At 40.3% G+C, this 12729-nt stretch overlaps 1 protein-coding gene across 1 annotated transcript in view; it reads left to right on the top strand.

The window, feature by feature from the left end:
• Positions 1 to 249: 249 nt before the first annotated feature.
• Positions 250 to 12729, top strand: part of SH2D4B (SH2 domain containing 4B) — a 66884-nt gene continuing 54404 nt past the window's right edge. Inside the window, exon 1 of the mRNA XM_003207781.4 lies at positions 250 to 751. Coding sequence (XP_003207829.1) covers positions 568 to 751 — 184 coding nt within the window. The 5' untranslated portion in view covers positions 250 to 567. The remainder of the gene's footprint in view (positions 752 to 12729) is intronic.

Genomic DNA, 12729 nt, shown 5'->3' with positions numbered 1-12729 from the left:
TCATTTCTCCTCTCTTATCAGAAGAGATCAGTTCCCAAAGTGACATAGATATTGTTGGAGTAGGTGATACCTTAAACCATGACATCACTTAAAACCCCCAGGGCAACACCAGCACCCTTGGGAGTGTATTATCACTTCAGCCAAAAGTCTCAGACTTGCATTATATTGAATTTCCTTCTACTCAAGGGAGCAAAAATGATGGGTGCAGTCAAGAATCCCTTATTTTTACCTGTTTGCAGTCAGGAACACTGAAGGGTCTTATTATTTCTTTTGGTCTTTTCATTTATTTCCTCATCATTCTACATTCCTCCCCCCTCGTTTCACTCGACACCCGTCACTACCTTTGGTGGATGAGATAAGCAGAGAATTCTGTCACTGTAAGAGAAGAGGAGCAGAATATGCCTGCAAGAAGAGGGACAGAGGAAGAAGAATCGAGCCTGTGCTGGGCTGGCAGATGAAGGAGAATTTCTTTGCTGCAGTTTGCTTTCTGGAGTGCTGTAGGTGGGATCTCCTCGCTGTACTGAAGGTAGTTGGGAGCAAGTTTCTCTCTTCGCTTTTGGAGTAGTCATGCTGCAGCAAATTTTGCGTGATATGTATATCGACCCTGAGCTCCTGGCAGAGCTGAATGAAGAGCAAAAGCAAATCTTGTTCTACAAGATGAGAGAAGAGCAGCTGAGGCGCTGGAAGGAGAGGGAAGAAAAAGCACGAATGGAGGAGGCTATGCTGACAAAAACAGCAAGGCGCAAACAAAGTAAGCTTGTATCCTCCTCCTATGCTTGCTCTGGAGCTGGGGGAGATGGGCATGCAACTGGCTGTGATACAGCATTTCTGAAACAGATTACAAGGAAGCTTGCCAGCTGTCCCCATAGGCAAAACAGGCTTGGGCAGCAAAAACACCGTTCCTGCTCTTTGTCTCTCAAGGCTATTCTTTCTCCAGGGAGTAGTTTAGCGTGGGAGCAAGGGGATTTGTTTCAAAGTAACTCTTTCAGACAGAAATCACCGCTCCCATTTTCTCAGTGGTAACTGGAGATTACCAGGTCTCCCACTGCTGAGGCTTTTTTCTTTGCCTGCCATCCCTTGCTCCTCAGTCAAGCAGAAGGCAGGCTTACCTGTGCTGTTGAGGTTTCTTAACTTGGCACTAATTGTTTACATGTAACTGGATCAGAACATAGATTTGTGAATTGGAGCTGCTTGGGAGGGGTTGACTATGAATAAGATGTTATGTAAGAACAGTAACACCATGTGAGTTTAGATGTCCAACTATACAGTTTCAAATCGATGATAGGAAATAGGACAAAAACAGAGAAATTGTGGAAAAAGAACCACGAAGATGTGTTTTCATGGAATATGTAGTGAAGTTGCAGAGCTCCATCCTCAGTCTGAGTGCTGAATGTGTGTTGGCTTAGAAAGCAAGTGAAATGGTGGGGAAAAAAAAGAAAGAAATTTTTCCACTTGGTCATTACCGAGTGTTTGATCTTGGGTTCGAGTGGTTTAGAATAAATAGAAATATTTCCTTGTTGTCCTTTTTGGGTAAGTGGCTTCCAACTCTTTCCTCATCTAGTGGACACGTGATAGAAAACAATTTTCTCATGAAAATGTAATTGCAGCCATTCCTCACTCAGCAAGGAGATGTCACAGAGATGTGTCAAACACTCCCTGTGAAATGCTAAAGATCTCATCCAGTCTTTAAATCAATTCAAGTCTGAACATTCAAAATCACTAATAATCCTGGGTAGCTGATTACAGCTGCAGTCACTATGTAAAGTGTTGCTCCTGTTAACTCTTAGCCATAGTAGAAGGCTTTGCTTTGAGCATCTCAATGCAGATACATTATTGGATTCAATTGTCAGACTTCTTAAAAAGTTTAGAGCAGCCGAACCTTACAAAGTACTTCGTATATCCAATCAGATACTTGGCAATTCAAACACTATGACTAAAGAAATGTATTTCAAAGCAAAATTAGTTTTCAAGACTCACTTGAAGCTAGGGCCTTTGTAAAATGACTCCAGGGTAGGTAACAACGGTAGTCTAGAAGTAAGGGGGGGAACATTAAGAACAGTCTATTTAGCAGTAGCGAGTTTGGCAAGGTAGAAGTTGGGAAACCAAATTCTGTTTAATTGCTGTTTTCTTCGTCTTACTGCTCTTACAGTGAATATCTCTCCTCTAAGAAAGATGGCATCAGGATCACTTCTCTCATATAGCACAATAACTTCGTTCATCTCGATTGATTTGTAGCTGGAAAAAAATATTAAAAATGTCTTTCAGATCCTTAAACCACAACAGCCGTTTATCATTGAGATAATCTGCATTATGCTCATTCTTTGGGAAAGATGGATGCTGCAAACTCTAGCTGCAAAAATATTTATGTGATGATTTGTCACAGTGTTGACATCTAAATTTCCATATATAAACTATGCATTAAACCTGTTCAGCTTCCTACTACAGGAGACTATTTTCTGGGTAATTAATTTCCTGATTTATAAAGAATTAGAGGAGGAGGAGAGGAGCAACACAGTAACTTGTAGATTGTGTTTGTACTGACAAAAATGTTCACATTCGCATAGAGTAAAATGTCACATCAACACCTTTCTATTTCACATTTTACAAAGACTGCTCTGAAAGTAGTGCCTCGTATTTTACTATGTTGTCCCACAATGTCAGAGGCAGATGTTCATAATGTGGCATCAGGTGTTGAACCTTCCCACCGATACCCGTTACGTGTTGTTGCCATGAGACAGATGGCAACAGAGGGGCAGTTGGACAGAATGGTGTCTGACATGGAAGGGCACACGCGGCAGAGATGTGTCATTGAATTCCTCTGTGTGGAAAAAAAAATTCCAGCTGTTGACATTAGTTGTCACCTGCTGAACACTTATGGAGACCAAACAATGGATGTGAGTACAGTGAAGCAGTGGGTCATGCTTTTCAGCAGTGTTACAGTGATGTGAAAGACAAGCCACATTTCATACACAGCTGTCACACCACCAAATGAAGAGGTCTTGATCAGCTCGTCCGTGTGAATTGATAGATTATGACAAGGGAACTATGGATGGAGTGGAATACTGGCTTCAAAGCGTTGGAAACCATGGCGGCAATACATAGGAAGAGAAAGAACACTGTATGATATCTGTGAGGACCTATTGAACTAATAGGAAGTTGCAGATGGCAGTTGCCTGAATTATGTCATAAGAGATGATGAGATATGGTGTTACTACTATAAGCCACTGTCAAAACAGCAGTACGTGGAGTGGCTACATGGGTTCCCTGCTGAAGAAGTTCAAGACACAGCCCTCAGTGTGTAAAGTTATGTGTATCATTTGGGATAGAAAAGGGGTGATTCCTCTGGATTTCCTGAAACCCACACAAACCACCAATTCTGACTACTACACTGTGACCCTGACTAAGCTGAAGGCTTCTATTTCCAGTATGTAGCAAGAATAGAGGATGATCTTTCTCTTGCAATGTGATAATGCCAGGCCCTATAGTGGTTTGCAGACTGTGGAGCACTCTGCCAATTTTGGCTGAACTGTACTATCATGCCTGCCGTGTTGTCAGGATTTGGTGCCTCCGTGAGTTCAATCTGTCTGGGCTAATGAAAGATGGACTGCATGGGGAATGTTTTCCTAGCAACAATGCCATAACAGCTGTGAAACAGTGTGTCACTTGGCTGGTGTGGATTTTTACAAGTGTGACATACAGGCTTTTGTTCATTGCTGGTGAAAATGCATAACTAGTGATGGTGTTGAAAATAGTGTTGTGTAGCTGAGAATGTGCTCTCTCAAATAGCCTTACTCTGCTCTGTGTATCTATTGTAGTTTCCATGGAAATGAATAGGAGGCATTACCTTTGGAGTGACCTACGTACCTTCTTAAATTAACAATTTGAGTTATCCTTTTGGTTTGACTAAAGATAAAAGCATACCACATCCAACAGAACTGTACTGGAGAACTGATCTTACCGAAGTTTTTGAGAGAGAACTATTGGAATTAAGTTGAGGAAGTCAGGCATTTGGTTCCACTGAAAATATATCTTAACTTTTATTATCTAATGTTTCTAATCTAATGGTTCTTCCACTTTTCTCATCGATAGAATATTTACTTATGAAACCCATACCCTGCCTCTTTGGGAGGCAGTAGGGTGAGATAGTGCAAAAGGAATTGGTAATAATAAGCATTTCTTTAAAAGTGTTCCAGAAAGTGCTTAGGCTTGAGCTACAGTCCTATGCAACAACTGGTACAATTCTCCTCCAGTTCAAGAGCTCACCTTTTATTACTCTGCAAAACGAACAGCAAATCAAAAGGGGTGCATTTCTCAAAATTTTGCAATGATAGTGAATGCAGTTTCGATTATATTGCATTATCTTAATGTCTCTTCCAGGAAGTTCAGCTCCATAATCTTCCCAGGCTTGGAGATGAGGCTCACCAGCCTGTAGTTCCCTGGTTTTTCCTTTCTCTCTTTTTTTAAAATGGAAGTAATGGTACCAGGGACTTTGCTTTGCAGCCATGACTTTTCAAATAAGACTGAGGTTGGCTTGGCAACTACATCAGCAAGATATCTGTGAAAATGAGAGTGTTGATGTGAAGTGAAGAGTGGTTACACAAACCTAAGAAGGTTTCTGCTCTGTAAGAGCAGGACTCAGAACTTGCTGGAGAAGGGCTTACAGGAGATGCTTTGTCTGCTGCAGGCTGCTGAAGCCACTCCACTCTGATTTGCCCGGGTGTCATCCACGTCAGCTCTTTCTTGGAAATCCTGGTTTGAAGCAAAGCAAGCTGCACTGTGTAACTGCCTTGCCATACAAGGCAAGATATGTTGTTTTGCAGAAACCATGAGCCCAGCATTGGGGAAGAAAAAAGTGGCACGCATAGGTCAAAGAAGAAGATTATCTTTGTTCTTGAGTTAAAACCACCCACAGGTTTAGGGAATGCTGCTCAGTGTGATAACTTTTCAGTTGGTGTGGAAACTAACTAGCAAATTCCCAAGGCCTACAGTGATTTTCTTTTTTATAGGGAAACCAAAGAACAGAGATTGTCTTAGATGTCCTGTTAAATGCCACGAAGCTTGATGTAAGTTGTTGAGAGAGTTTAGCAATAAAAACAGTATAGCATTCTACATGAAATCAGTCTCAGTCTGCAGAAAATAATATTAGCCTTCGTCAGTAACAGCTAAATCATACCTGCTTTTACGTTTGAGTTGGTTGGTTCGTGTGTCTTGAGGAAAAGGTCACAATTGAGATTTATATCAGACTGAGCCAATGTTAAAGATAGTATTTCATTTTGAGCCTGAATGAAATGTTTCCATGGTCTTCAACAGCTTAAAATTCCTCCCTTTTTAAAATATAAATCAATGTGTTAAAGGAATACTATAAAGGCAACATTTCTTTGGGATGAAATATTTCCTTTAGCTGACAGTGAACTGCTCTGATGCTTTTACTGTTTCTGCCAAGCCTGTGTTTGTACTTTCCCTAGAATGTATTTGTAGAATTTGAGCATTGCTTCGGGTCCTCCCAAAACACCAGTATTTAATGAGTTTACTCAAAGTTAAAGAAAGTATTTTGTAGCTTTTATTATGACTGATGGCTTGTACCGAAAGAACTTGAAAAAGGAAGAACAGAGTTATTGGAATTTAGAGGTTGTCCTCTATTTATAAATTATTTCTCTGCTGATCTTTCAGGGATATTTCTTCATTGTAATAAAAACAGGTTGCCTTTTCTCGTGCTAATACCGCTAAGAGAAGCTTCTTCAAAAATTCAGGATTCCTTTGGGATTTTCTCAGCAGACTGACAGGCAGCTTTGCAATTTGCAATGAAGTGCATTTACGTCATTAGGCAAGAGCCCTTTAACCAGTATAGTGGAGTTGGGACTAAGTGAAGAATGCTGCCAGTTTGGATTTTGACTCTTGTGCTATCCAAAGCTGTCAGAATACCTAAAATGAGATTTCAAAGCCTATTGAGCTCTAGGAAGCTGAAGAGCAGCCATATGGGAGGTAAGACAATGCGGGACTGCTGCTACTTATGCTGACATTTACTCATTGTGAACTGCAGCTCAGGATGTTCAGACAGGAGCTATTTGTAAACTCTGTTATTTACCTGTCTTTAACAAGCGTAGCTGGGAGAAAATTAGGTAGGTTTATCACAGCATGGCTAGAAAATAATTTCTCCATCTAAATGACATTTGTGTTGGAAAATCATTGGAGAATGGATGAAGCAATTTGAAAGCAAGTATTTCAAATGTCACAAATGGATAGTTAGAGGATAGATCACTGTTGCAGGTGAAGACCAGCAAGTACATGTTTCAGTGTTTGCATTTAAGGGTGTGCGGATGTACACAGTGACACTCCTCTACATTTCTGAACTCAGGAATGCATTCCTCATTTGTAGTAAATCCTCATTTGTAGTAAATCTTCTCCACGTCCTGGTAATGCTTAGTTAAGGCTTGGCTAACACTACAGAGGCATGCTCCTGGCAGCATTCATTGTCTTGTTCCCTGTATCACTGGATACGGGTCTAACCAAAACTATCAGACTTGAGTATTTCTGATGGTTCTGGCTTTATGTGGTCTTGAATTCTGTCAAGTCTCATATTTATTTTGAATTATTATTTTTGAATTATTTTGAATTCAGAGAGGACTGAAAATGTAATGAAAACATTCCAATAATTTTTATTAGGGATTTGAGCCAACTAATTCAAAAATTGTTGGAAAGCTTTGATGTAGCATTCACAACATGTATATAGCAGGCTGTGATGCGGTGCAGTGTTGTTAGTATTAGATACCTTGAGGCAGATCTCAGCTGCTCAGGGTTCATGCCGAGTGTGGCTCTGTACTGAGCTATGCTTAAACAGTGGCTTCTAAATGTTTCTAGCCCCAGCTTGAGAAGAGCAAACGTCTCTGACCACCATGTGACCTGGATATGTACCAGATGGAACAAATCCAGAGGGACTTCTCTGCCCTCCTTGGATTAGCCCTTAAGTCTGTGCTTTTTAGTCTCATCCTCTGCCCTGCAGCTGACTTCGCTGTTTTGCAGAAAACATGAGAGCAGAATATTGCTAGCTATCTAGGTCTTATTTCAACCAAGGTCTCTCTTGCATGTGTGTTCTGAGAGGCTACTGGGTTAATCGAGTCACTGGCAGAGAGACAAGTTCTGTGTTCCTTTGCTGCACGGTGCTGCTGAGCCCGCTGGGACACAGCGGTGGTAGACAGGCCTTCTTGTACATAGCTGTGCTCTGGTAATGATATGAGGTTGTGACTGGTTGCAAGCTCATAAATACTTGATATGGAAATAGAGCAGCACTGCAGCCAAGGAGAGAGTGAGGTTTGCCCAAGCTAATTCTATATTTTCTTGCAATTTGTCCCTGTTTTCAATAGAAGCACTGGGTTTTGAAGGCAGGATTTGGAAAAGATAGGAAAACTTGATGAGTTCAAGTGAGTGATGGGTTTAGTCAGACACTGATGATGGTTCGTTAACCTCCCGATGCACTTCTGTGCCGTGATGATGGAAAATCTCGCTGTAGTGGGATACCAATGACTTTCCATCAGCCCTTGAAGTAGCCATGCAGACTTGCTTTAATTTATTCTGTAGTAGCATGTAAACTTGGGGGCTTTGTGATAGCTCTTAGTAAGAAATAAGCTTTGCATATAACTTTTACTGTGTATAAAAGATAATTGGGATTGGGAATCAGAAATTATAGTGCTTTTTTCTTTTTTTTTTTTTAATGAACGGAAAATAAATGAATGCTATTGATGCAAATGAGTTCATAAGCTTCCTCTCTGATCTCATATGCATCTGCACTTTTATACCATTTCCAATGAAAGGGACATAAAAATGGATAGACTTGAGCTTGCTGCTAAACTGTAATTCATAGAGTTACAGCAATGTCTTTAAGAATAAGCTCTGAATGTTACTTCACAGTTAAAAGTGGGCAAAGCATAAAATTAATAGGCATTAGTGTGCTTTGCCCAAGGGGCCAAGAAAATATTTGGGGCATACTGGATAGAGATCAAGTAAGTGCTATTTTATTTTTTGTTTGTTTGCAGTGTTCAAACCTTTATTATCTGATATTGCAAAACCATTTACCTTTGAGTGTTATGCATAGATATTTTTGCCACATTTGTTAATTACCGGATTCTGATTTGGGTAACTGTTTCCTCGCTTTATGTTTGCTCTCTTGCAGTCACTCTTCCTTTATTTAATCCTGCAGGGGTATATTGCAGCATAATTATTTCCATGGCAACAGGCTGTAATTCCATAAACATAAGATTGGGTTTGTTATATGATCAGAAAGCAGCTGGAGAGCCATGAAGGCTCATTTTTCAGCAATGTTGAGATCCTGCAACCCTTGCTGATAAATTAACGTAAACCAGCTGAATTTTCTTGCTCCCCTTGCAAATCCTCCTTCAAATAGGAAGGCACACAACTCACTGTCGGAATCGGACAGTGTATTAAGTGAAATGCTGGTGGGCTGCTTGAGAAGTTTAGAGTTTTTCCCCATTTTGTTACTGTCTCAAAGATTAGTTTGAAGCAACGGAGCTCTCAGAATGTATTCTTAGAAGAGATGGGTTCATGGCCCTATGACTGCTAGCAGGGGTGGACCACATAATTAATTGTAGTACATCTGCAGTTTATTGTGGGTTTTATGTTACTTTCATTGTTTTCATCATTACCACCTGTAGTGGAAATGCTAAGTCATGGCCTGAAGCAGTGATGGAGCACCTGGTGGGAAGGCAGGACCAACCCAGGGGAGCTCAGGTGCACGCAATGCAGCTGAGTGACTGGAAGGGCTGGAGCCAGGATCCACCCCTTACAGACCTCATTTAAGGGTTGGCAGTGGAGGTGAGGGTTTCTTGCTGGAGAACTCTGCCTACCTGAGGCCTTCTGAAAGTAAGCAGCTTCTTTCTGATAGCCTGTAGTTGTTGTGTTTGAGCAAATTCTCACTTGCTGTAGCTTGGGACCTTGCTGCTCTGCTGTTGTTGCTGTGCTTTCTATTGTGTTATACCACCTAGTTATTCTATACGTATTTTTATGGATCTACAGACGTTAGTATTCAGGAAAGTGCATTCTGTCATTTTATAAGTCTTACAGAAGCATTCATAGAAACATGGATTGTCTTTTCTCCTTAAAAAGAAGGGAAATGCTGCGATTGATTTTAAAAAAGGTATTCGTAAGATACTTACAGTGGGTAAGCTCAAGAAACTGGTAGCTTAATATCCTCACCTCTATCTTTATCAATGTGTTTCTACTATATGTCTGGTACCTCATAAAACTCTGAGCACAACCTTGCGTACTCTGCTGACTATGAAAATGCAAGCCTCTGTCTTAAAGATGTAACAATTGTTTTTTCAGAAAGCCAAGGGCTAAAATCTTATAGGAAACACATAGTGCTCAGTCTAGAGTATGCCACATATCTGTATTCCCAAAGAACAACAACAGCAAAAGTAACCCCACAAACTGCATTTATCTCTGACCAACAAAGGCAGATCAGACCGATCAGCTTGATGTCAGCAGTGAATGCTCACGCAGTCTATTTCAAATGCAGGATGAGGTTCAGGAGCATTCTTCTAATGCAGAGTGAGAGAAAGAATACTTTTAAAGAGAAGGTCAAAAGATATTTAACTGACTACAAAGCTTTTCAGCTAGTGAGGAAATCAAGTAATTTGCGATTGCAGAGATCTGTAGCTTCCAAGTGGGAGAGCTGTGGTGGGAAGCCAAACCTTATAGAAACAAGGCTGTTCATTGAAATAGCAGGCTGTTTTGAGAAAGTGACTTTTTAGCATACTTTGAAAGCCCTTCTGTGCTTCTGAAATTATAAATCAGTGATCTTTCAATTTCCTCAATTTGCACTTGACGGAGCTTGTAATATTCCCTGTGCTATAAAGGCAAGGGGGATTACTGGTGCTCCTTGTTTGGCAGGGCTGAGTGGGCAGGTGTGGGGAAATAACAGCACAGCTGGGAGGCCTGACACTGTATCGAGCCCTGATGGGCCTTCGAACTCCTCCCCTGAAAACCAGGGAGATGGATCACAAATAGGAATTGTCAAGGGTGTTGTAGCTGTTAAAACAATAATGAGTGAGCTCAGAGGATGGAACAGACTCCAATGATATCCTGTTTGCTCTGATTATTGCTATTTTTAAAGCCCTTTAATTGCAAGCGTGTTTGAAAATGAAGCTAGATAAAACCCAACTCATTAAAAAAACTGTGATTCTGCTCCTCCATCCTGATCAGCAGAGGCGATGAAAGGTGGAGATTTCTGCAGTTCCATTTGCTTTAAGCCTCAATCACAGCGTGGAAGCCTGAAGTAACGCAAGCTGATCCCTAGTTTAGTATAAGTGTTGCCTGCAGTGGGATCCCTCTCCCAGGTTCCTTTCCCGATAGCCTTTCGCTCTTGTCTAATGTCACTGATGTTCACGTTCTCTGGCAGCGCTTGGCCGTGGCAGTAACAATATGCTGCATACACTGAGGATTTCTTAAGGCAGGCTCAAAGGGCATCCTGTTGTGTACAGCCCAGCCCATGGTTGACCTCCAGCTCAGTGTGTGTGTGTGAGATTGGCAGTATTGCTGGTAGAGACTAGCTGTTCTTGCAGGTGAGACACTTGAGTTGCTCTCTGGGACGTTGTTTCATTCTTACATAGCTTTTATGCAGTTTACTGAATAAATACAAATAAATAGTAAGATGATTTGGTCATATTTGATCATTTTTGATTGTGTGTATGCATTTGTGTTTATAAGTGCAATTTTATGTTGCTGCTGTTTCAGGTTGTAGGTTTCAAAGTTTGCATTGTTATCTCTTTGTGCTGCAAATTTAGCACACTTGATTTTGCATTTGCCTGGTATAAGTGGTAATATGCAGAAACCTATTCACTGATCTTAAAGCAGTATAGCTGTAGCTTCGGGAGACCTCAGTAAGAGATGCTCTTCCATAGACATGTTAAGAGAATTGCAAGTAACGTTGCCTTGTTGAGTGACTACAGAGTTGATTTAGACAAAAACCACGACAATATTCTGTACCTTTATAAATAGTTGGTCTGAGCAGTAGAGCTAGAAAAAAATCTTGGTGAATTATTCAGTACATTTTCCTGATAAGGTAATTCTTGTTTCTAAACTGTTTTTTTTTTTTTTCTGGCTTTCTCATCTGGACTAATCTTGGTGTCCAGTACTTCCTAATGCAAACTGTTCACAGCCTGCCACAATCTGCAGGAAAAGACAAGTATTTCTGTAATCGAGCACCAGGCTGGGACTCAAGAGATATGATTTTATTTCCTGATTTTGTATTAGGTTTTGTTCCCAGGCTCAGATGTCTCTGTTTCTGAAGAAGAGAAATGAGATTCCCTGGCTGCTTTCTCACTTAGACTTCAAATTTATTTAGTTAGGACCCATCTGTCTCTTTTATACTTATCTGAGTTTCTCTATTTCAAATTTGTTACATTTAGAAATAAATTATATGAATAGGATATGTATATTCTGAAAAATGTAATACTTTAGAAGTGTATTAAAGTATAAATTATTTTAATATAATCAGCCCTCAGTGGTAGTAATTCTGCACTAGTAAGGCAGACAATGCTAGTTTCCTAAAAATATTGAGGAAAAGAGTTTTTCTGTGCTCTCAGCTCATATCTTGGAATTGGTTCTACAGTCTGAAAATTCAAGCTCAGTATTGTTGGCCCAAAATGCCTGACAGTGACCACTGTGAACTTGATCTCCCAGAGTTATTTCTTTTCCTGACCACTCATCATTTTTTGGTTGTTATTTTGTGCTAAGAAAGGGCAAGGTTTTATGGTCAGATTGTGCAGTAAAGCCAATCTCCAACTTTATGGGGAATGAAGCTCAAGTAGATTGAAAGTATGATTTGTATGGGAGTCATTTCTTGATGTAAAATGAAGGATGGTTGAATTTGAAAGTTTTTCTCATGCTCTAAAGAAAAAGATGAATATAGGTATATGTGCTCAAGTTCAAACATTTTAAAAATGTATGTGTAGAAATCTGTCTGTTTAACACTGAAACTTCAAATTGCCAGATTGTTTGATAGCTCTTATCTTCCAACTTGAACTGTGTCTGTCTATATAGCAGTATATAGTACTGTAGTATAGTACTTAACCTGCAGTATATTGCACCAATGTTTTTCAAAATGCTTTAAATATCTATTGTCTGTAGATTTACAAGACAGGTCTATTGTTTTAAAAGGAAGAAAAAGAACAATATCTCAGTATGTGTCTACAAATCAATTACTTGTTTTAAGTGACTTGGTAATTATGGTTAAATTGTGTGTCTGAGGAACATATAAGAATCACAGAATAACTTGGATTTGAAGGGACCTTAAAATCATGAGCCACCTTTGACTAGATGTGGTTGCTTGAAGCCCCCTATACTAGCCTTGAGCACCTCCAGGAATGGTGCATCCACAACTTCTCTGCACAACCTGTTCCAGTGCCTTGCCACTCTCATACTGAAGACTTTTTTCTTATTTCTAATCTAAATCTACCTTCTTTGATTTTTAAAGCCCTTATCCCTTTTTCTATCACAGCATGTTCCTTTGAAAAGTCCCTCTTCAGCTTTCTTGTAAGCCCCCTTTAGGTACTGGGAGGCAGCAGTGGGTCTCCTCAGAGCCACATCTTCTCCTGAGAGAAAAGGTTTCCTTTCCTGAGCCTCTCTTCACAGGAGAGAGGTCCTCCAGCCCTCTGAGCATCCTCGTGACTCTCCTCTGGACCTGCTCCAACAACTCCATATCTTTCTTTCTTTTTT

The sequence above is a fragment of the Meleagris gallopavo genome, chromosome 8 (genome assembly GCF_000146605.3).
Source record: "Meleagris gallopavo isolate NT-WF06-2002-E0010 breed Aviagen turkey brand Nicholas breeding stock chromosome 8, Turkey_5.1, whole genome shotgun sequence".
NCBI classification, from domain to species: domain Eukaryota; kingdom Metazoa; phylum Chordata; class Aves; order Galliformes; family Phasianidae; genus Meleagris; species Meleagris gallopavo.
Note: the sequence above shows the minus strand (reverse complement) of the source record. Positions and strands in the feature narration are given on the sequence as shown.